The sequence below is a fragment of the Paramisgurnus dabryanus genome, chromosome 1, assembly GCF_030506205.2.
Source record: "Paramisgurnus dabryanus chromosome 1, PD_genome_1.1, whole genome shotgun sequence".
Lineage (NCBI taxonomy): Eukaryota > Metazoa > Chordata > Actinopteri > Cypriniformes > Cobitidae > Paramisgurnus > Paramisgurnus dabryanus.
The window spans coordinates 63,099,799-63,124,366 of NC_133337.1; the positions used below are offsets into that span (position 1 = coordinate 63,099,799).

General features: G+C 37.6%; 1 protein-coding gene across 5 annotated transcripts in view; it reads right to left on the minus strand.

Annotated features, from left to right (window-relative positions):
• jmjd1cb (jumonji domain containing 1Cb) overlaps positions 1-24,568 on the minus strand; it is a 143,876-nt gene that overhangs the window by 67,316 nt on the left and 51,992 nt on the right. For all 5 annotated transcript variants that reach the window (XM_065253660.2, XM_065253658.2, XM_065253656.2 and 2 more), the window contains exon 2: positions 21,354-21,518. In XM_065253660.2, coding sequence (XP_065109732.1) covers positions 21,354-21,518 — 165 coding nt within the window. The remainder of the gene's footprint in view (positions 1-21,353; positions 21,519-24,568) is intronic.

A 24,568-nucleotide genomic window follows, 5' to 3' on the forward strand; every position in this document is an offset into this window, starting at 1 on the left:
ATCCACACATTTTAAGCGCGAGACCTTGCTTAAACATGGCGAAAGTGCAAAAAAACACACAAGAAGTGTCGTGACAAATGTTTTCATTATTGATGGAGACACCGACCTGTCTATTAAATAGTGTTTGATGATGTATGTGCGCATCCTGCTTGAGGGAAATACGACAAACATCCTTGTATTCCATGTTGAGGTGGAACACGACAATGCTGATGGTATGTTTTTAAAAACATTGCCTATTTAGTAGTAATATCATCCTGGTAATGCAGTTATCAATACCAATATATATTAGCCTTCTATATTAGGGTCACTTTTGTAATGTCACAATTAATCAGTGTTTTACAGGTTTGCTAGATTTTCTATTGTAATCATAATTATGTTACCTGTAATGGTTAAATTATTATTGCTGCTATATTATTTAAACAGCATTTGGGTATTATTTTAGGAATCTATGCAGCAAAAAAAAAACTAATTTTAAATCCTGGCCATAGGATGTGTAAAGCCCAGTTGTGGTGTTTAATTTTTAATAAAATAAATCTATTAACTTATACATTGTAGTTGTGGTGCCTAATTTTTGGATGGGTGCGCCTTAATTTTTGCTGGTGCTCTTAACTCTTAAAAGTTGGGAGCACCAGTGCTACCAAATAAAAAAGTTAATTTTGAGCCCTGTGTATAGATGTAGGTTAAATGCAACTGATATTTGAAAAAGTGGCCAATAATAACACGTTTCAACAGATAAACGCATTTTTCTCTTCTAAGACAAAGTCCAAAAAATTGCTTATTTTATTTGCTATTACAACAGAAAAAATGACTGCATTTTCATAAACTGTGTTGGCAGCTGACTTTCAAAAACATTCGGTAAGGTCTGTAGTAGCATATGTCACAACAAATGCCACTCTTTGCAAGAAACCTGAAAAGAGCAACTGCATGAGCCGGCTCCATGTATGTTCATGAGATGGCAAACATATGCATTGTGTACTCACACAAACTTACACAAACACACCAGGCACAACACACCAGAAGCGCTAATGCACAGAACAGCATGTATTGTTGTGCAGTAGAAGCAGTGGACATAGGCCACAGGACATACAGTGGTGGATAATTTTGATCCATCTCCATTTGTAACAGATGCTCTTTTCTTCCCTCTTTCTGGCAAATCCATTTCCAGCATTCACTACATTTTGCTCAAATTGTCTGTGGGCTGCTGTCTTTGTCTTTATCTTAAATGTAAACGAGAGAGTAAAGCGAAAGAACTGATGTGTGAAAACTGGCAGCGAAGCTCTGACTGAATTCATTTCATGATGTCATTATACAGAGACAAAGGACAGAAATGTTTTCCTCTCTCAGTCTGCATCTCTCTAAAATCATCAGGTCAGACACTAAAAACTGTATAGCTAATGTTTAATATGAGGGTATGAAATGCTCAGCCTGTGCTCATGCTGACCAATACATTGGTAGATCAATATGAAGATTCACCCACTTAAATTTTAATGCAAGTCAATCTGGTACCGACATTCTGTTCAAATGAATATTGTGTATTACATGCATTAAATTTCTGCAGCGGATAAAACCATGTTGTGCCTGGATGTTTACACTTAATAAGAAAAGAGGTAGAGATACAGCAGTCAAGTCACGTCAGAAAACTCTTTGTTCCTCTTCAGTCATGCACTCAGCCTAAGAATGCCAAGCATGTGCTGTATAAACTAAAGCCATGGAAGATTCACCACCTAGTCTCAATCTAGTCTCTAGTTACAATGCAATCAGGTTATACAAAAATGTTCACAGTGTTTGTCCATGATAATATAATTGTGCATGTTATTTATCAAAGTACAGCATTACTAAATACTGGCACAATGTTAGACAGAACAGATGGTAACAGCTACAGCCAGAGGGCTCTGTAAACCACACCAAACTATCAGACCAGCACATGTCAATAATGTAGCCAAAATAACTCAAACATGTACAAAACACACAAGTGCCAAAGAATGCATTGAAATAATATGTAACATTGTTCTCTGATACAGTATCTACATAGAAGGTATGTGGCTTTATTAAGTGCAAAAATGACGATGGGTTTACATGTCCATTAACAAGCCTAGGATTTGCCCCCCAGAATGAAATGGTATATTAGGGTTATGAATAATAATGGTGAGGTCTGCTCTTATTGGCTGTTCCACAGCAGCTCCTTCAGTAGCTCTCTGTGTGTGTGTAAACAGATCTTATGTTTGAGCCTGTGTCAGACGAAGATACAGAATTTGAGGAATAATCAACTGTTGGGAGATTGTTAATGGACGTTTCTGAGTTTTTTTCCAGAATGGACCTGCAAAACGTAACTGTAATGTCAATAGTAGAACTTCAACTTAAACACTAGCATAGCATTAACTAGCATTTAGCGCTAACCCAGCAGTCACAACATTGTTTTTAGCATTGTAACAACATTGTAAGTAATTTAATGTGCAATTTAATGTTAGGCCGGACATAGCGACTCTGGAAAACAGACCAATCTCAACATAACACAGACTGTGACGCTCTGCTGGACAAACAAGTACTTACATCATTCAAAAGCATTTCTTTGTTTTGTAAAATACGTTCATATCGGCTGCATATCTGCGGCTTATACGCCAATACAGATATAGCTGTGACAGGCTCATATCAGACGATAAAATAGGCAAAACAATAAATCGGTCAGGCTATACTTATTATTTATCTATGCATAGGTAAATACAGTTTTACATTCTACGGCACCTTAAAATATGACTTTAAAATTAAAATCATTTACTCACCCTTAAATTATTCCAAACTTTTATTTCTTTGTTCTGCTGAACACAAATGAAGATATTTTGAAGAATGTTTGGAACCAAGCAGATCTGACTTCCATAGTAGAAAAAAAGAATACTATGGAAGTGAATGTTGCCCCAGATCTGTTTGGTTATCTATTCGAGTTCAGCAGAACAAAGACATTTTTACAGGTATCTGGAACAACTTTTAAGGTTTATTAAATGATCACAGAATATTCATTTTTGATGAACCATACCTTTATGAGGGCTGTATGGGTTATATGCACATGTACATAAAGAGGAGTATTACAAAATAAGCATAGCATAGACACAAACACACACACACACACACACAAACACAAACATCCACACAGTTGCTGAGAAGATGTGAGCACAAATAACAGCCAATGGGCTTCCTGAGCCATCTCAGTCTGTCACTGTGTACTGCTGCTAAAATAAGGAACAAAGAAACTACTTTCCACACTCACTGTCACTGTGAAACTCCAGTGACTGAGATTATTACACAATTCACACACTTCACATCTGTATATAAAAGGCGCTCTTTTATTTTTTTCTCGTTACAAAAAAATAAACATATTTGTGCTTGACAAATATTTGTATAATTAGCGATGTACCCCCCAAAAAATTCTGAATTGTGAAGAGCAAAAACTTAAGAGAGGAGTACTAATCTGCACATTTGAAACGACTGATAATATGAAATCTGCAAGATATTGTGATACCCGTGTTCGGTCATACTCATCAGCAATCAGAAGTATTTTAACACCGCTGACATGATCACACTTTGAGGGGTACGACATGATACTGTAACTGAAAGAAGTGTCAAATCTGTATGAAGAACACTGAGTGAACAGACGAGACACCATTTATTTTTTACTTTATATCATCTTTTAGCATTTAGATTTTTCGGTTAAAACCAATAATGCCATTTTAAGCAGAAATGTTTTGGCGACTTAAATTTCGGCACATTGGTCATATCACCATGACCAGCCAAACACTATTTACTGTTAAGGATGTGTGTCTACTAAAGTGTTTTTCCTGAGGTCAGCATATTTTTACAATTGTTTTCAACAGGAGAAATGTGTCTTTAAACAAGGCAGCAGTTGCTTTATACTGACTGATTCAGTATAAAGCAAGCTGGCCTCAAAATGAGGAGTACATCAATCCATGTATCAAATCATCAATCCAAGTGTAGCAAATCATAATGGAGATCATTTACAGAGCAAACACAGCCTGATAAATCTCATGTTCAAAGAAAAGGTAGTAAATGGTAATGTTGAGCTAAATGGGGACAATGCAAGAAACCTGATACATTATAAATGAGCGTTATAAATGTACAGTGACACAAGATGAAGACTATATCCCGGTTTAAAGCATTATTAGATCTTGCTGTACTCTGAATTCACAATGAAGGTATCGGCAGCTCTGTTGCCAAGCTCAAGGGAGGACACTGGAGTCAGACAGTCATCCCTTTGTTTTCTTGTCAACAGACCCACTTGTTGCTCTGAGGGATGGCGGAGATAAAGGGAGACTGTGGTCGCTGTGCCTCATGATATCAATTTGTGTGTGTTCTTTCAAGGCGAGCTGGTAAAAATAGCAGAGCTTTTGTGAGAGCCAGTGAAGCGTTACAGATCGCTCAAAAGTGAACAGGGATGTCCGGAACGTCTAGGATTATAACCAAGATATTCACACGCTATTGAAACGTATACTAAACATTAAGTTAATTTCCACTTCAACACTCAATTTTAATCTAAACATTTTTATATTCACTTCACCTCCTCCTTAGCTCTTTCATATCATGCAGCGAAAGATGAATACATCCAGTACAAGGGTTTAAACACATCAAACATAGTGTGAACGTGTTGGGCGGAGATATCCTAACACAGCTTGATATCCTGAGGGCCTCCGGCTACGGACGATCTCTCCACAAACTATGATAGATAATTATGTCATCAACTATTGTCAAAGAGCTCCCTGGAGTACTGCCTCCGAAATACTCAAACAATTAACGCCTCGTTTTATCGATAGCTGGAATTCTAAAGCAATTAAGCTTCAAAAATTCCTTTGTGAATTAGTCAAAATCCCCCTGCAATATTAGATTTGCGGCAAAAGACGTATCCGGGCACACGGAGGGAGAGAGAGACATGGCTCCAAAATGAAAGCCTGCTGGAATATGCAAATGACAGTTTTAGTATCAGCGGTGCTCTGGAGCCGATAGGGTTTCACCCAGTCTACAATCACAGCTGAACGAACTTCCTGAGGGAACCAAACAATGGCCAGCATCTCTCGCCACAGACGGGGAGCAGTTTATTACATGAATATTTCAAAAAGCCCATTTCTATTCTCGGCAGGCTGAGTGCAAATTGGCCCGACTCTCCTTTACTCTCGTTCTAACACTGTGCCTATACTGCAAGTAAGTGATGCAACAAATAAGCAGGAGACCGCTGATGTGTGCTGAACTAATGAAAGAAGGAGGCAAAGACCCTCCTTGGGTTTTGTTGCTTTTAGTGAAATGTAAATTCATGTTCCAGTTTACAATGATTCTAGGTTAAAGGCGCACAGTACATAAACAAATTACCACTATTACTTTTCTGTTTGTTTATATACACTTTATGAACATAATTACGAGTAATTCCTTATCAAGTCATATCAAAGTCTTATCATTTTTTTAAATATTGCTTCAATTATAATAAATACAATTATAGTATGTTTGCTGTAGCTTTTATTTGTTATTGTTTATTTTTTATGCTTACTGAACACAACAGGGTTGGTGGTATGGAAGATCAACTTTAGTTTAATTATGCCTGATGCTCAAAAACAACTTCATCACAAATTATTTAACTTTATCCACTATGGGTGTAAATCAGACAGTTCATTACGAATTTCTTTATCATACAGGATTTGTGGCAGTTGTTTTGTTTCAATTTACATCCAGACCGCTAGATAGCAGTCTTCTTATCTCTAAACTTCAAGAAGAGAGAGTGTGGCAGGAAGTAAATGTCTTAACGGAGGACCCAGAACCCTTACAGGACCTGTTTCAAATGGTCAGTCATTTTTTTATGAACGAACCGTCTTTTATATTTAAAATTTTTGCTCAAATAATAGGGATTTGGGTATTACATTTATGCCATTTTTGGGTTCTGCACGGGTCCTGGTCAGTTCTTAACTTACTCTGGAGCAAGTTCAAACAACAAGTAAAATATATTTTTTTCTAAGGTTTGCATATGGTGGTGTGTTTTTGATGACAGCTTTCCTAAAATTATATCATATTCTATTCCCAAAATAAGAAATATCCCAGCATATCAAATCGCTTACAGTATTGCATTGAATCGTACCACGACCCTTGTATCAGGATACGTTTCATAGCGCCATATTCTTGCCGATACACAGCCCTTTAATAATTTACAAATGCAACCAAAATATATAACATTAACGCTAACATTAACTATTTGAAAATGGCAAATAGTTAATAACGTCACATAAAATCAAGCTTATGATGGAAACGATCAAAGACTTTCAGTATTTTGTGCCAAAATGTGCAATAGTGACAATCACTGAGGTAGTTGTAAACTGAAAAATAGTATAGTATAAAAATAGTATAAAAAATAAAGCTGTTAAACTTAAGCATTCAATCTGTCACACAACATCAGATCTAACCGTAAAACAAGTGCTCCAGTGGTCCTTTTGAGAGATTAAAAAAAAAAAACTGATCAACATGTTCAGGAGATAGGACGCTGCTTTTTGCATAGATAATATAACATGCATTGCTAAACACCGGCTTGTCTTCTGTTAATTTCGCTGTGTTTTCACTGCTACAACCACTGTTGCTGCATCGCATTCACTTGCTGACAATAAAAGACAAAAATAAACGAAAATGTGCGCTTTGGCAAAAAAGTTAAGATGGATGTTACTTAAAAAACTGAGGACATGGAGTGTATCAAAATAAAGGTACCTTATATCGATATTTTTGTGAACATCGATGAATCGTACCATTAGAAATATAAGCAATGTATCAATCCATTTCAATGTATCGTTACACCACTGGTAATGTTGCAGTGCAGTATTATTATAGATAAAGTGCTTTACACACTATTTGATCTTCTGTTTCATAATGTTTGTTTTGTAACTATTTTCATCCAAATGTTAGTTTTTTTTTTTTAAGGAGGAGGACCTGCAGCCCTCGCCTGCATAAAACAAGCTCCTGCAGTGTTGTAAAGCCTCGTTGATTATAACTGAAGCAGTCTGGTTTCTTGTATCACATCTGTTGCAGTGTAGATGTGCTGTGTGTGTTATTTTTTGTCTGCCAGAGACAGAAAATTGGACTGGTATTACGAATAACAAGGTTTTGCAAAAAAAGGCAGCAGGACCACGAATTGGTCAGTTCACAATCTAGTTTTTCCCATTAGCAGAGAAAAAGACTTTCTCTTTCTCTCGCTCTCTCTCGCTTTCTCTCGCCGCTGTCAAACCCATCATCTTCAGCCTCCTCTTGCCGAAAATGAGGTCACACGGAAAAAAGGAAAAGTAAAGCTATAAATAATATACAGCTACCGCAGTGAGTGTATTCTGAGAACAAGATATTTTCAGGACATAGTCTCTGCACAGAAATATAATGGAGATACATATTCAGACAAATGAACACATCTGTTCTTTGTTTCAAAAGCGGTAAATATTTTCAATGCATCTGACATTGCATAACACGATGCAATCTAAAGCTGTACAGAAGATATTTTGGCATGTATCTATAACAGAAACATAATTTTAAAAACTAAACCAAAATTGTCATCATTCAATTGATTTCATTTTTATAAGACTTTTCACAATGAGAACTCTACTGTAGGAAAACAAAAATATCTTAGCACAAAAAAGATAATATTTTAAAACCAATATTCCCCACTGAGCTATTCACTTTCTCAAAACATTTTCTGGCATTCCTGGAAACGTATTTTTTTCATGATTCAATGCATATTTTTTCACAGGGAAAAATCTATATTTTATAACTTGCTCTGCATTTATACGTTAACTTCACCTTGGCTACACAGGCTATTGGTTAACGGGTTTAGTTACTGATTAAACTACTGTTTTGTAATAGGTTAGTGGTAACACTTTACAATAAGGTTGTATTAATAAACATTAGTAAATGTGACCAGTCACGGAAAGTAGGGACACAAGTCGGATCTGGGTCATTTTGAGTTATTCATAGATTCTGAAAGTGCAGTTTCTAAGCTTTCTAACGATGTGTAACACATGGAAATCTGATAAGATTTGGAGAAGTTGTGGCCATTTGAATGTAACACATTCAAGAAAGAGAATGCTGAGAAATTTGAGAAAGAAAAAAGTTAACACTTTCCCTTTTCCCTGGCTGGAGAGACAATAGGGCTCATTTACATCTCATTTAGCTAAGCCATACCCCCTGTAAAGCCGTTTTGAGATGTTCTAGCATCATATGTAGTATTTTATTACAGAAGTCCGAATGAACAACATGCAAAAATAAACAGGACTTTTACCTTTGTGGGGATCACAAGTCGAATCCAGTCTGTTTCAGATGTGTGAATCATCCAATGATTTTTGTCCACAAATGCGTATAATCCATGAAATATAGATAGTCTATTGTTTACATCAGATTTCGCATGAACTTCTGGTAATACAATATAATATACAATCTGAGGACTATTTACATCGTAACATGTAAGGGTATATCAGATTACAGTCCGGTATTTGCGTTCCGTTAAACACATGAACCCGCCTTCAAATTTTGTATTTAAAATAGGGTCTCTGTGTAACTTATGAGTTTGACTTCATGCTGCGCTGCAAGACTTTGCGGTACTTTGACGTCATCCGACTGCGGCGCCCCATAAAGTCAGTGACGCGACTGACTTACTATGCGGCTGATTGTTATTTGTTCCGCCCCAGCTTCTTTTATTTTTATTTTGTTTTGTGCGCCCGAGCTTCATTTACAATCTAGGGAGACGCACGCTATAAGTTTGAAAAAATAAATAAAACTAAGCAAACATGTCTGAGGAACAGGGCAGCCGCGTCACTACAAGTCACGTGACTTCACGCTCGAGCCGGAAGAGAAGACAATGCTGAATAAAGTCGTAATTCTTGCTATTTTTGGACCAAACTGTATTTTCGATGCTTCACCACAATCTTACTGACCCACTGATGTCACATGGACTACTTTGATGATGTTTTTATTACCTTTCTGGACATGGAAACCGTACATAGATTTTCAATGGAGGAAACAGAAAGCTCTCGGACTAAATCTAAAGTTAAAACATCTTAAACTGTGTTCCGAAGATGAACGGAGGTCTTCCGAGTTTAGAACGACATACGGGTAAGTCATTAATGACATTATTTTCAGTTTTGGGTGAACTATCCTTATTCAGTAGTCACGCTGTTCCCTGTGGGGGCGGAGGCGAAAACAAAAGCTTATACAGTATGTTAATATACACACAGACAATGACGCCCCCCCCGCTGCACGCTAGAATCTCCGGAAAAACAAGCCTATTTCAACCGCAAAATGTACGCTTTTAAATATACATAAACTGCTATTTCAAACATGGAGAGGCTTCTTCGTGATCTCAACTAACAGATTCTGCAATAAAACGAAAATCACAAATTTTGAAAAAAAAACTTTGATTCTCATTTTCTCGAAACTTGTGCTGCCGACTTGTGACCCTGGTTTCCGTGACGGGTCACAAATGCATTAACTAACATATGAACTGTGTAAATTTCAGCATTTTTTAATCTTTGTTAATGTCAGTTAATGTCAATACACATTCATGATGCATTAACTAATGTTAACAATTTCAAATGTAAAATGTATTAGTGAACGCTAAAATTAACATAAACTAAGATTAATAAATGCTAGAAGTATTTTGTTTGTTTATAGTTCGTGTTAGATAATGCTTTACGTAATTGTTAACAAATACAACCTTATTGTAAAGTGTTGCCATGTTAGTAAAGTCTACTAGAAGCTCTGCAAAAATTACTTATCAATGCAAAAGCGTACATGTAAACATAAGGAACAATATAGTAAGTGTTTATTCAGAAAAATATAAATACACACATTATACCCACATTAACACCACAACAAGACGTACGATAAATCATAACATACTATTTTCTACTGCAATAGGCCTTAATTTTAAACCTCTCGATGATTTCAGCTTGTTTTTCCACTCTCTCTCTCTCCCCCGCCCTCTCTCTCGCTCTCTCATAAAGCAGCTCAGCTCTAACATGAAAGGCTCAGAATGAGGACAGGACGACTGCCAAATAACATTTTTCTCAAGCTGGAGGCAAGCTGCCAAAAAGAAATTTGCGAAGAATAAGGAAGGGCAAACGTGCATTACATTTATTATAAGATGGCCAGTCTGCTCTCTCTCTATCTCTATCTGTATCTCTCTCTCTCTCTCTCTCTGCAGCATATTGAATAGAATTCACCCGGGTCAGCTGGATTAATTCATGTCTTCGGTGATGCAGTGGTGTGGTACACTGCAGTCTGATCAAATGTACACTAAAGACGGCAACGGGGTGGGGGGGGTGGACTTGACCTTCATCGGGTCAGTCGTACCACAGATCTCACAGCTTGTATGATGTAATATCTGGCTTACAGTCAAAACAAATAACCCTTCGCACTGTTGTTTATAGGCAAACATTCAGCCACTGTGGTTACTGGTCTTTAGTCATGTTTACATATTACTTATTTTTCTTTAGGGCCTTAGTTGATCTGTGTCACAGACATAAGCAAAGTCCGTCTTGTAAACATGTTAGAGGAAAAACAGGCTTTCACATCCTGATAATCACAGCAAGTTACATTAATCCTCTCTTGATGTCATATAATAATGTTTTGATGTATGTGGCTCTTCTCTTTCATTCAGTCTTTGTGATTTGACTCTGATCTAACAGAACCAACTAGAATACACTCAGCAAACTATCACACTGGCGTCTTTTTTCTTTCCTGGTCTCAGCGTGATGGTAGAGCGCAGTGCCAGTCTGTTTTGATCGTGTTTATCTGTCTCATCTGACCCTGAAGACGTCTCTAACACATAATCAACAGACTTGCATTCGCACTGCAAAGACCTGCTGCATTACATGGAGGAAGAAGTAAGGTGTGATGTAATAACACTGGTTACATCACCAGCTGCCGCTTGCATAATACCACAACAGTACAAAACAGCCCCAAGAAACCTAAGATCTACAGTTGACCTGTACACCTGAGAACCACTGAACTTACGAGCAAGTTTACCCCATGACCGCCTGTCTGTGTACAAATAGCACAGTCACCAAGCTTAAGTAACCCGTGACCATAAGCTACTGCTGGTAATGAAAGAAATTAATGACTCAAAGAGTTAAAGGCACACTAGAAAGGGAAAAGTACACCAAGTGAATGAAATTTGCATGAATGAGTGGCTGTTTATACGACAATGTTTCAACCATAAACATAAATGTTTTTATGCGGTCTTGGGGTCTTGAAAATTAAAGTCTTTTAAGGTAAAGTTTACGTTTTTGATAGTGACAGCTTGTCGTCTTTGCGTAAACTGCGTAAAGGTGAATTTGTGATGACGGTGACGTCATGCCTATGTGGTAATTCAGTAAAGACATCCGCGATATTTGAAGAGTTTGGTTACAAAACCCAATAAATCCATTCTGAACAATTTCAGTAAAAGCGTGTTTTCTATACCAAGAAAGTTACAAAATGAAAACCACTATTTTCTGTTACAAACTTTCACATAGCATTTTTAGGTTATAATAACAACTGATTATTTGTTCTTGAAAATGCAATAAATTCATCAATAAATTCAAGGTTTTTTTTGAGGCATTCATCTTTGTCATGTTATATTCATTTAGTTGACTAGTGGTGGTATACACTGATAAAAAAATAACATTAATGACATTAATCAAAACATTTACTTTGTCATATTAAAGAGTAACTAAACCCTAAACCAACTTTTATTAGTTAATGATCTGTAAGAATGATGCTTTATTAGTGCTGTTCATTGATTTTAGTAACTTTTTTGACATTTAGATATAAATTGTTTCAATACTGCAATATATGGTGTAAAAACGTCTGACTGCTGCCCTCTTCAGGTTGAACGGTGGCTACTGCAGTTGAATTTTTCTATTGGATGTTGGGTCCAAAAAATGACTCGTGACGTAAGCAGGTTCAAGCTCACCACGCCCTTGTTACGATCTCACCACACACTTGGTACGAGCTTAGTTCGTCGTCGCTGATTTTTTTCGTTGAGCGGATTTATTGCATTCTGCAGAAAAGAAGTACTGGCATTTTGGGAAAAAGGGAGAAAAAATGACAGAATAACACGGCGGATATTGGATTTTGCATAAAATTAAGAATTTACTTTTTAATACTGACCTGATACAATACTGATTTTGGTGGCAACTATTTTTTTGGAATCAAATTCTTCATTTATTTCTAGGTACGTCTACTTCGGCTGATGATACTCTTTCTTGTTTCCCTCCGTACCGAGAGCGTATCACAGCGTGTGACAATATTAAGAAAGTTTCTTATTCATAAAAGGACTCCAGTGGAAATGAGCTCATAGGGCTTATAAGAGTCTTGTGTACAGCACGTGCCTTGAAACCAGGCAATAATTAACACAAACAGACAGAGAGAAAGGTACAGCCCTGCTACGCACACTGATACAGTGCCCTTCTCCAGACTGCAGTTGGGCAATTTTATGTTTTAATCATAAGCAGTATTTAACACATTCATTCCAACTGGTGTTTGCTTTACAATATTAAACTAAATGTTGCGCTGCCTATACACATGACCAGGTTTCAGAACTACCAGTTCAACAAATGTCCAGGTCTTTATGTCCTGTGGACGTTACTGACTGTAAACACTACAGTGAACTTTACACTGCTCATTCTCACACACAAAACACAACTCTGTCAATCATTTTACAGCACTAACCTGAATTACCTTGAACAGATTTAGTTAGAACATGACGTGTGAGACTCTCACAGCAAAAAAGTTGAGACCTTGAACATACTGGACAGAAACACAATGGTAACATGTCTGCTGTGCAGCTTTACACAAAGCTATATGATGAAGTTACTGCATCTACATGCGTTAGATGGACATCTTTTTCCATTGCATGGCTTTTCATTGTTTTGTCAGGGTCTTGCACCATGTGTGCTGTATTTAAAGCAACATTATTTTGTGTATTTGGTATTATACAGGCTGTGAGTTAGAAGCGGGCTGAATTATGATAATGACTGTCGTGTCCACGTCAACAGGCCGAAGACGTAAACTGTTGCCTACAATTCGTGTGTTTGTTGTAGTACAAGAAAAGAGATTTAAGTTGGAGACGATAACTCTCCCCTTTGTTTACTTTGGGATTTGTATCTTTGCATTTCGTAACATATACTAACACACACTTACACACCAACAAAATTTGTGTATCATTTTTTACATAAAAACTCTCATCAAATAAACCCCAATTTTTTAATACTGAACACACCCAAAACTGCCCTTTGGTCTGCTTCAGAAACAGCTGTTGGATCAAATATTTTCCACGAAGAACTTATGCATGAAGTCACAAGTGTGAAAACGGAAGTATTTCTCTAAAGTGTACAGAAATTGCATGACGCAAAGCAGAAACCTGTATCTCTCTTTGCACTGACCCACAATGCTGAAATTTCTCTTTAATAAGGATCACACATACAGAGTAGGTTTGATACAAAAGATCAATGTTATGTCACATGCCCTCAGTTTGACACACACAACACACAGGTAAACCACAGAGGTTTTACTTCCTGCCTCACAGCTGCTGCTGAGGCGGTGAGGGAGAGGGGGCTTCCTGTACGAATTACCAAATAAAAACACAACAGACACACATAAACAGTAGTATTATGACAGGAAGCAGGCCCTGGGGCGAAAGACAGTGTGTTGTTTGTTTTTTATCAGTCTGAGTGAAGGGTCACTACAAACCGTTCTCAGCTAAATATCATATCAAGAGTCACAGTCAAACTTTATGAATGAATTCCTCTTATATGTGACGTATTCACCTGAAGCTGACCACATGTTGACTAGTTTGTGACATCATTGACATATGTATGACTTTGTTAGTGCTCAATTCGGATCCAATTTTTTTGTTTGGCTAATATCAGATTCCAGTGTGAACTGGTCACGGTCCTGAACTGCATTGCAGTCGCAACAGAACAATAATAGGTTGAGTGCAGGACGCTGTCATATGGAAATGAACATGCAGACAACTGAGTGGATGTTGTGGACTTCATACAGCATGCACAGACTGTCCAGGCGACACGTGTTATCTCAATTCTGCGGGAGGGACCGATACTAGAGCATACTAGCTAGGGATGCATAACGATTAATCACAATTAATCTATGGTTTTCTATACCAAGAAAGTGACAAGATAAAAAAAACTAATTTCTCTTATAAACTTTCACATAGCATATTTAGGTTATAATAACATAAAAACTTCAAATCTATAATTTGATTTTCAAAGATTTATTATAAAAACTGATATTTTTTGAAGGCTTTTTCAAAATGATGTAAATCTATTGAATCAATATACAAATGTGCAGTCATCTTTGCCATGTTATATTTATTTAGTTGTCTAGTGGTATACACTGATAAATAAATATATTAATGGCATTAATCAAAACACTTTGTCATATTAAGAACACTGTCATTGCTGCTGTCATCCTTGGGTCATCGTCGCTGAACTTTTTTGACAGTCATCAGCTGTAAAATGGTTTGGTCCCGCTCAATTTTCATTGACTTTGAGTAAAATAATGGAAAGTTTTTATAAGATCCTCTGGGATCAATGTGTTAACATGACAGAAGCTTGATGCTGTCATGTGAGAACAAGCAACAGCCGGCAATTTAGTAAATTATTAGATTTTGATGGCTTACGTTTCTTCCCCGCCACAGAAAACCACCACAGGTTTATCAATGCCATCAAAAGTATTATTTTGTTTTTGTTTTTTGTTCACAAAGTACAAAGTAGATGAGAAAAAACTAGGATTTTGTGTGTATTTTAAGCGCCACCACCATCATTGTTTACAATGCGTAGAATGGTGCCCTGTGATTTGTTGAGCCGACTATTGCATTCTGCAGAGAAGGAGGACTGGCGTTTATCGTGTTTTGGGGAAAAAGGGAGAGAATAACACGCCGGATATCAGATTTAGCATAAAATTAAGAATTTACTTTTTAATACTGACCAGATACAATACTGATTTTGGTGGTAACTATTTTTTTTTAATGACACTTATCAAACTCTTCATATATTGTGTTCAATAAAATAGTTTTACCAAGCCATTTAAAAATGACACATCTCAGAGCTGTAATCTCAAAACCACGAAAGTGAAAATGGCTCAAATTAGAACTGAAAAGATCAGATTTAATGTGGTTTGTGCTGTTCACACTGTCATGCAAAGAGACAGAAAAAAAAATCTGATATTGACTACAGTTTGAGCTTAGTCTATTACATAGGCATAAAGTTGTGATTATATAATTGTGGCTATAAACTGCTCTTAGGGCACCTTCACACTGGAGTTTATCTTGCATTAGAAAATGCTACAAGTTCATTCATTTCAATAAAGATAGTAGTGATGAGACATGAAGAAGGTAAGCAGTTTCATAAAGAATTTATTTGACCAATATTATTAGCTAAAAATATTATTTAACAATTAACAATAGACAGATAGAAGGTTTTAAAATAAACAACTAAACTGCACATCAAGAGTCAAGTAGAGAGCATTGTCAAAAGCTACTCAAATACAGTCAACCAAATGATCAATGTCTTTAAAGGTCAGACTGCCAACACTGTCCATACTTCTGAACACTGTGCAGTGGAAAAGAACAAACAGGCTGACGACGACAATAACATTTAGTTGTGCTTTACAGTATGTAGCTCTTAAGTGTGTTTCCAAGCCAAGGAGCTGACTACAAAAACGAAATCACAACTAAATATAGACACAAATCAAAGGCAAATGTGCGTGGGGGTTAAGGTGAAGCCATCAGGCGTCGGACGAGCTTCATTACTCAGAGAGACAGTGCTCTCAGAGCCCCGGGCCATCTCTATAAACACTGCTGTCTATGATTGCTGCCATTAAGGAGCCAGCTGTGCTGCTGGCAGTGAAAGATCATCAGTGTACCGCATGTCCTATACCTCTCCTCTTACACTCTCTACACAAAACATGCGTGCATGACGCTTTGCCCTGCCAACCTACATTATGAAAGAGCTGACAAACACAGCTGCTTAACTGCATCACATCACACAGACAAAAAGAGTTAGGCCTACTACATCAAGAGAGAGAGTATTGCTCCCCCAAGACTTACTTTTATTGCATGTTAAAATTCAACCAGGAGCAAAAGGTCAAACAAATGTCTTAACTTTTAAAGAAGCAGGGCAAAATTGCAATGCATGCAACGAGTACATTTATAGACCCCTTCAAGGTTTGTAAACATTGAATGACTATCGGGTGCGCGCGCAGCATGGGTCAAACTGTTTATACCATTTAGGCTTTCTATTTTAATCTAACAGGGCTGAAAAAATGCATAAAGACAATGAGAAATTCTTTAGTATGTAAACAAATTTTAAATCATGACACACCGGTCAGCTCAACTGGCAAACAAAGATCCGTCCGCATGGTGATGTGTGCCACAATTTTAGGCCATGCACACTTTACCAAATTTTTTTTTTGCGCTTTATAATAGTTAATAGCTTAGCAATATGCTAACACAAAACTCTGATGCACCATTTGCACAAAGAGTTGGTGCCCACACAAAGTGATCCAAATGAGCCAGACAGTATATGATGCTTATTTTTAAAAGTGCACGTTTGTCTGATGCTGAGGAAAACACCAAATTCTGCATTAAAGTGTTTCTGTATAGCTCAGTGCTAAAGCATTGCGTTAGCAGCACAAAAGGTCATGGGTTCCAACCCAGGGAACACACATATAGATAAAAATTGTATGCACTATAAGTAGCTTTGGATAAAAGCACAAGTATAAATGTAAATGTCATGCATAAGACACTATGCCAATGAAAAACTTCAAGCTTAATAAATAACATTTAAGTATCAAACCAAAACAGTGAAACCACCCGAACAAAATAACAAATAAGGATATTTTTACCCTAAGATTTCCTGAGGCAGTTGGAAATATCTCTCAATCTGTTAGATTTAGGACGCAGTGTACTTTCTCGGAGCATTTGCTGTATCGGTTGCTGTGGCAAATCATTGGCTGTGTTATCAGCTCAGCAGCTGTTCTGCGAGATTCCTATCACAACATTACTAAAAATACACACAACCTTCACATAAGCATCTGAGCTACAAAATCTTTGGGTTTTAATCAGCGTTCAGATTACTGGGTCAGATCATATTATTGGGCTTCGCTATCCAACAGCAAAAGAAAATGGAGAAATGGTTGCTTCTGCAGCGTAACGCCTCAACACGTAATAATAACCAACCGGAAACATTGCACACTACCCATCTATTAAAGTCACTCCACTAGATTGATGAAAATAAAGGGTTTAAAGATTAGAAACCACAGCATTGTTCCTTCTAGTAAATTTATCTTTTACATTAAAGCCCTACGTGATGCATGCAGACAGCTTTTACTTAACGTGACAGTGGGGCAGAAGTAAGTGTGCATATCAGCAGTAAAGATCATCCTGAGGCTACATGTCTAGCAGAACTGAGCCATCAGAGAGTTCACTGCGAATGTAAAAATACAACACTAGCCACAGAGATTTACAGGATGCAGTAAACGCAGAGCAAGCGCAGGGGGAGACGGGTTTAACTGATTATCAGATAGAAAGAGTGACAGCAGTGAGCATGCCGCAACACATCTGTCGCAATACGAACTGCATCAGACCCTCACATGGACAATAAATAAGTTCATGCATGAAGAGAGCTGCATACTAACAAGACGCAAATAAGGTACAGGATTTTGTTTTTGCAGCTGTACATCAACTACCCAAAAATAATCTATTGCATTTTAAAGGAATAGTCTACCCTTTTGCCATATTAAACTATGTTATTACCTCAACCTAGACGAATTAATACATACCTATCTTTTTTCAATGCGTGCACTGTACAGCACGTTGTGAATGTGTTAGCATTTAGCCTAGCCCCATTCATTCCTATGGTACCAAAAAAAGTTTTATTTTGTGGCACCATACTTACTGGTATAACTCCTCATGTAACAGTCTTTAAATTGGGAAAACACGGAAGTGTTTGGTGGCTTCCCTGTTTGGTACCATAGGAATGAATGGGGCTAGGCTAAATGCTAACACATTCACTACGCGCTGTACAGTGCACGCATTGAAAAAAGAAAGGTATGTATTAATTCGTCTAAGTTGAGGTAATAACATAGTTTAATATGGCAAAAGGGTAGACTATTCCTTTAATACAATTCAATGTTTATAAAATACCAATTATTACGAACTACTAGGGCTATTAACTCTTTCCCTGCCATCTCATCAATTAAGAGAAAACACTTCCATAGATTAAAAAACTGTAAAAACTCTCTGTATGTTTTGATCATCGTTCAAAAACTGATCTTTAACAAAAGTCCTTTACAAAAATTGAATTATTTTTCTATTTTTGTAGAAACCTAACCATATTTGAGAGATGACAAAAGAGAACAAATAAAGATAGGATAAAAAAAATTTTCTTGGAAAGTAGGGCGTCTGTTTTTTCGTTTGATATATTGTATGTTTATATATTTAAAGAACATTTTTTTTGGAAGGATTAAACTTTTGTGGAAATCATAAAAAATATTCACGCTGACTGGTAACTTAAAAAAAAAATTTTCACAGGCTACTTAAGAAGTTTGTGTATGTGTGCATGTGACTGCGTGTGTCTAAAGCCAATGCCCAGAAATCCTCCAAGGCTTCATACAGCGCACAAATGCCACCCGAGTGTCGAAAATGTGGGTGGCTCCCTGAAACGTGAAACGAAGTTTAATTTATTAGGTATTCCTCTTGTGGAATGAATTTCATTGATGGCGCTCTGACAAGTGAACAGACATATGTGCTAAATTAGAGAAAGTGAGTGGGTCTAATGTCATTGGTCTTAAAAATGTGTCATTAAAATAACATAAAAACATATAAATAACTTCAAATCACATAATTCTTTACAATGTGTGCAGTATTATTTTATATTTGATTCCTTAATTCAATTTCTGTACTCCCTTAAACCACAGTCTAACCTAAAAAAAAACATAAAAACGCATTTATATTTAATGTAATCAATTTAAGAGAAATTCTCCATTTACATGCCAATATTTATGTGCAATTAAATGTGATTAATTAATCATCACGTCATTTTAGATTACGTGTCTGTGTTCATGTACAAGTCAAATAAACTATGCTTTGCAAGGCTGTGGATTCGACCGCGCACATACGTTCGTGTAAAAACTATACTCCAGTCTCAAGTGTTAGTCATTAGACCAATTCAAAACAATAACACAACTTTCAACTCTATATACACAGACAGGGCCTTCACCAAAAACACAATCTCTTTAACAGAGCCTGTGGAACGTGATACCATCCAAAGTCAGGTCACATTCAGCCAATAGATCCAGCCAGACACAGGAGCGAAACAATCAGCTAGCTCAGGTTTGGGGCACATATATCAATGCACCCACAGTGAAAAGGCCAAAGTGTGCTGCACAAACCGAGATGCAGTGCTGAGTAAGGAGATCTGGTGGCAGTAAACCCTCCTCCAATAGCAGCTATAAATAATGGAGCTGTGAAGGCAATTGTGTGCGAGCGAGGGACACGGGAAACAGAGAGGGAGAGAAAGACAGACAGCAAAATAACAGCCTTCAAAGAAGACCAGAGAACAACACAATCACGCAAGGCTTGTGGGTAAATTGCTGTTTGCTGAAGCGTTGAGTAAAGTAATTAGGTTGTTATTAAGGTGTTTGACAACTGTAAAAACCCATCAGAGTCAGACCAGTGTTAAGTCTAAAGAACAGAGAAATAATCTATTAAAAAAAACTTCTCCCTTTTATAAAGCAATAGAATAGCAATGGATATTTCCAATTTATACTGACAACCATGCATGTTTTATAATATTTTCTCCAAAACGAAAGCATTTTGTACCAGATAGTACTAGTACCATACCATAGTTCAGTGTCCTGCAGTTTATTGACTGATGATGGATCTGTTTATCTGTCTAAAGTTAAATCACGCAGCAAATAACCAGGGCAGAGATGTCTAGATATCAAGAAATGCTGAAATAACCGTTCCAAAACTTAAACAGCAGACAATCATGGACCTTAACCCAAACAGTGATTCAATCATGCTAAAATACCAACCTATAACAAACCTATACAGGAAAACTATTAACCTTAGCTTTCATGTCAAGGACTTTCATCTATCTTCTAGCAAAAGGAAACCACTTAAATTTTACAACTAAATAGGTCTGCATGATATTGCGAGGAGAAAATATGCGGTATGGTATTCTGCTTTTAAATGATATTTTCTTGTGATATAGAGAAATGCTATTTTTATTAGCTATTTTTTAATTAAACAGGCAATACATATTCTTCTGATGTAATTCGATCCAACTCAGGCTAAAAAAACCTTTCTTTTTAGGCACAAGTTCGTCGCTTTAGTTTTCCTCTCTCGTCTCTACTCCTGCCATATTTATTTTCCGCTCTCTGCCTTGTGCCGCTAGGTTCATCTTTGCGTCCGTGGTCTAGCCAATAGTATAACAGTACAAGATCTAATTGGCGGGTATTAAGTAAGACGTCTTCTGATTGGTCTAATTTAGACACGTAAAATAAATGTAAGTTATCGCAACTCTCTGTCATATGAATATCGCATACTGTTATCACAAGAACGATAATTTTCTGATATACTGTGCAGCCCTACAACTAAAGAAAGCCAATCATAGCCTGACCCAAACATACAACAAAGCAACATAAAGTTAACCAATGGTGTCAATGCAAGACATCCGTTTGTTGTCACTAAAGGCACAGCATCTACAGTATATACACATCACCTTACACATTATAGCACTTTATTTTCATAAGACTTTAGTAAACAGATGCTGGTACACAGAAAAAGCACAGTACCACGTAAAGCTATTTAAATGTCAAACTTCCTGGTTGCGCAACACCAGTCATGCGTAGGCGATATGACAACTGTCCCATGTGTCAAACTAGGATTTCTCTTTGAACTCTTATCGTGTGTGTATGGCCCAGATGGCGCTGTGCTGCGCACCGTTACATAATCAAAACAGCATGATCCATGAAACGTTTACAGTCTCATCGTCGCTCGCTTTCCCTCTCATTTAGTGGATGACACACCCTCTGTTATTTTCCCTCTTTTCAGCAGGCCTTTTAACGCTCTGAACAAATAATGATCTTATTGTCATATGTGAGCTATTGATCCGAGAGACACTCAAACTCCAAATCATCCCGACAACAGAGGATCCGTCTTTCTTCCTCCGCACATCTATTGTTTCGGATTAAAATACTCCACAGCTGCAACACAACGCAGAACGCGTGTAAGGCTTGCATCTTTAGAGGAAAGAAATGGGCAAATGACTCACCAGGGCCGGCCACTGGATCTGCTTGGCTTTTGTTCCCTGCAGCTGAGCACCCTCCTTTCTTTTGGCCCAAACCAGCTGATGCTCCAGCAGAAAAACCTGGAAGTCTTCGTACACCTTAACCCACTCGCGCTTCTCCCATTCAAGGTCATCGAACTCCACATATACCTGTGAGAAGAGAGGGTGGAGGAGTCAAAGGTCAGTCACAGAAGCGTATATACTGAGCATTCGTCTTGTATGTTGTGACAACATTCTCAAACAACATGAGCCATGCATCTCTAACTTTCCTTGTGTTTATATTATAATCAGTATTATGGCACATTATTAAATTCCAGATAATGGTACATCGTTTATACATTTTTTTCTGGAAATTAAACCTAAGAATACAAAACATTGCAGCAATGATTTTTCATAATCCAGTGAATTAAACATTTGAAGAAACTGTTCACCCAAAAGAAATGTTTAATGCAAATAATAAAACATGTAATGATGCGCTTCAATGCTCTGATAGGGTAAAGGCCTCGGTATACTTAACCATTTACGCGTACGAAAGGATCAACACACAGTGCACATGACGCAAACTTCGTCATGAGAACAGTATCTGTGAACTGCCGCATTTTTGTAACCATGTAAAGATTTTATGTGCAGGTTGCACATGCGGGTACATGATTATGTAGAATGCAGGCCAAGGTGAGGTATTGCAATTTATCGCAATGGGCATGCGTACGTATTCGAATTAAATTAAGTAGGATGTGTGTTCGATTTCGTGGGTACGTTCACTCCGTGTAGAACGGACACGTTGTAAAAAATTGCAGAGGTGCGTGTCAGGCTACACAGAGTTACGCACAACCTACAGTGTAGCTACAGCATACGACCCTAAATTACACTTAACTCTAAGGGGTGGTTTATATTTCATATCATTTGGCGGCGCAAATACGTTATCTCCAATGTCACTATGCGGCAAGCACGCTCAAATAGAAGAGTCGCTCAAACGCGCTCTTCAGGCATGTTGGCGCCATAGCAAGATGAAAATACGTATTTTTTTCAGCCACGTCAAAAGCGCTTTAAATAGAAGGAGGAAAGCAGTGTGCCCGTTTTAGACGTGAAAAGTGAACGACATACTAAATTTAAGCCATCCAATGGCATAGTGAGGCTGCATCTAGTTTTATCAGTCATCTGTGCGGCTGAATCTGTACTTTTTAAGGCAGTTTCCCAGACAGTGATTAGAATAGTCCTAAATGTGTAGACTAGTCCTAAAATAAATGTAAGAGCTGTCCAAACTTGCCCTGACAAATCTTAAAATACATCCGTGCCCTTTGTTTTGCCTCAAAATGCACACAAGTAACGTTTTTAGTAATGTTTGTTAAAACTAGTTATATTTCATAATTCAACTAAGGCCTAGTCCTGGCATAAGCGAATCCCAGTCACAAAACACATTTAAAAAAACATTTTGTGTTATATATTTTTGATTCCCTCTGTTTACATTAGTTAGCTACATTACTTTATATTTGTGTAACAAGCAAGGTAACGAATGCAATGTAGTAAGTCTATTACTGGAAAATAAACCTCTGGTGTAAGGCTCCTGGTCTATTTTAAGATGTTGAACATCCGACTGTTTTTCGCATGTGTCATTGTGTATGAAAGTCCAACAACATACCCCTAACAGACTAGAGAAAAGAGTAACGCCTTCTACAAACAACAGCGTCAAGGGCTGATCACTTAAACACAGCAAGAATTCAATACGCCTCAGTGCAATTTTACAGCCATATAAGGTCAAGGCCTTAACTGACCTCCGTATGGTTTTGATTTCATTGGATCACACGTGGTCAACTACACAACGCAGACCCACTAAATCTCCAGCTTTGCTCCCTCATAGTGCCTCATTTCTGCCTCATTGTGCTCTGCTTCAAAACACTCCACCGCCATGTGACTCAAAGTGTCTATGAGAGAGCCGGCACATGAGAGGGAACATGTGTTTGAGTTCCTGGATGTTTGCAACATATGCAACATGTCACAATGACACCATGTTCTGATGTAAATGTGTATGTATGCGTGTAAGGTGGGTGTAGCGTGATAGGCTGGAGAACTGGTTTCCAAAAACTAAGCAGCACTGAGGGTTTGGCAGTATCTGCGAGCCTGTATTCCAACTGGAAAAACGGTTCCTCGACTGGACAACGTCCATCTGTTGACTAATACGATCCTGCACACAATGCGCACAGAATGCGTCCAGCTAATGATTTGAAACACACAGATCTGCTCATCTGGTGCTGAAAGCTGTGGGAGTCATCAGCGGGGTGAGTCAGCCGAGAGCGCTTGCACAACCCCAGTGCTGAGCAACGTGCACTAACAGGAGCCGGTTTCATAATGTGGATTCATACCAGAAATAATTCACAGACCCTGCCTGGTGTGGTTTCCTCACTGGGACTGGGCTTTGAGTCTTTAATGAGTGTGTGTTTAGAAGGGAACAGGTGAGGAATGGACCTGTCAGGACAGATTTCACACGGACCCCCTGTTGTGGGCAAAAAGAAGAAGACCAATTTCACAGCATTGCTTGAAGCAATATCTTATTCCTTCACTTCTGTCAACAAAACCCTCACAGTTCTGCTTTTCATAGAGAGCTTTACTCTGAGTAGCAAATACAGCAACCAAAACTGCACGTTATAAAATTACTAACTAGCTAATATAGCATAAACAAGATTAATAAGAAAAGGTGGGTGGTGTGGTGCTTGCTCATGCAAAAGTTATTACCTTTATGATATATGTGGCTGCCAACTCGTTGCCCTGCTTTTGTTAACATGTGTAAACATCTTAACTGGCGCAGCTAATTTTAAGTGTGGGGGGGGTGAAAAGGTGATGTACATCTTTAAATTAAAGGTGGGATGCATGATTTTTTTAGTCGGGCAGTGTAGCCAATCATCAGTAAGGGGTGTGTCTACTATCCAACATCGTTGCCTGGGTTGCATATGTGTAGGGCGGGTCTATCAAAAGAAGGTCCAGATTCTATTGGGGTGGGGTGTGTTTGTTTAGGTGATTTCAAATATCAACATTGGCTGTCAGAGATCATGCACCCTGCCTTTAATATTACTCTGGCATTTTATTTAGTCTAAAAGCCTAATCTTGGTCTTGTTTTAAAGTTTTTTTCACGGAAGTGTCTGGAGGTAAAAATATTAAAGAATTGTTACAACAGTTAACATTTATTGTAATAAATAAAAATTATG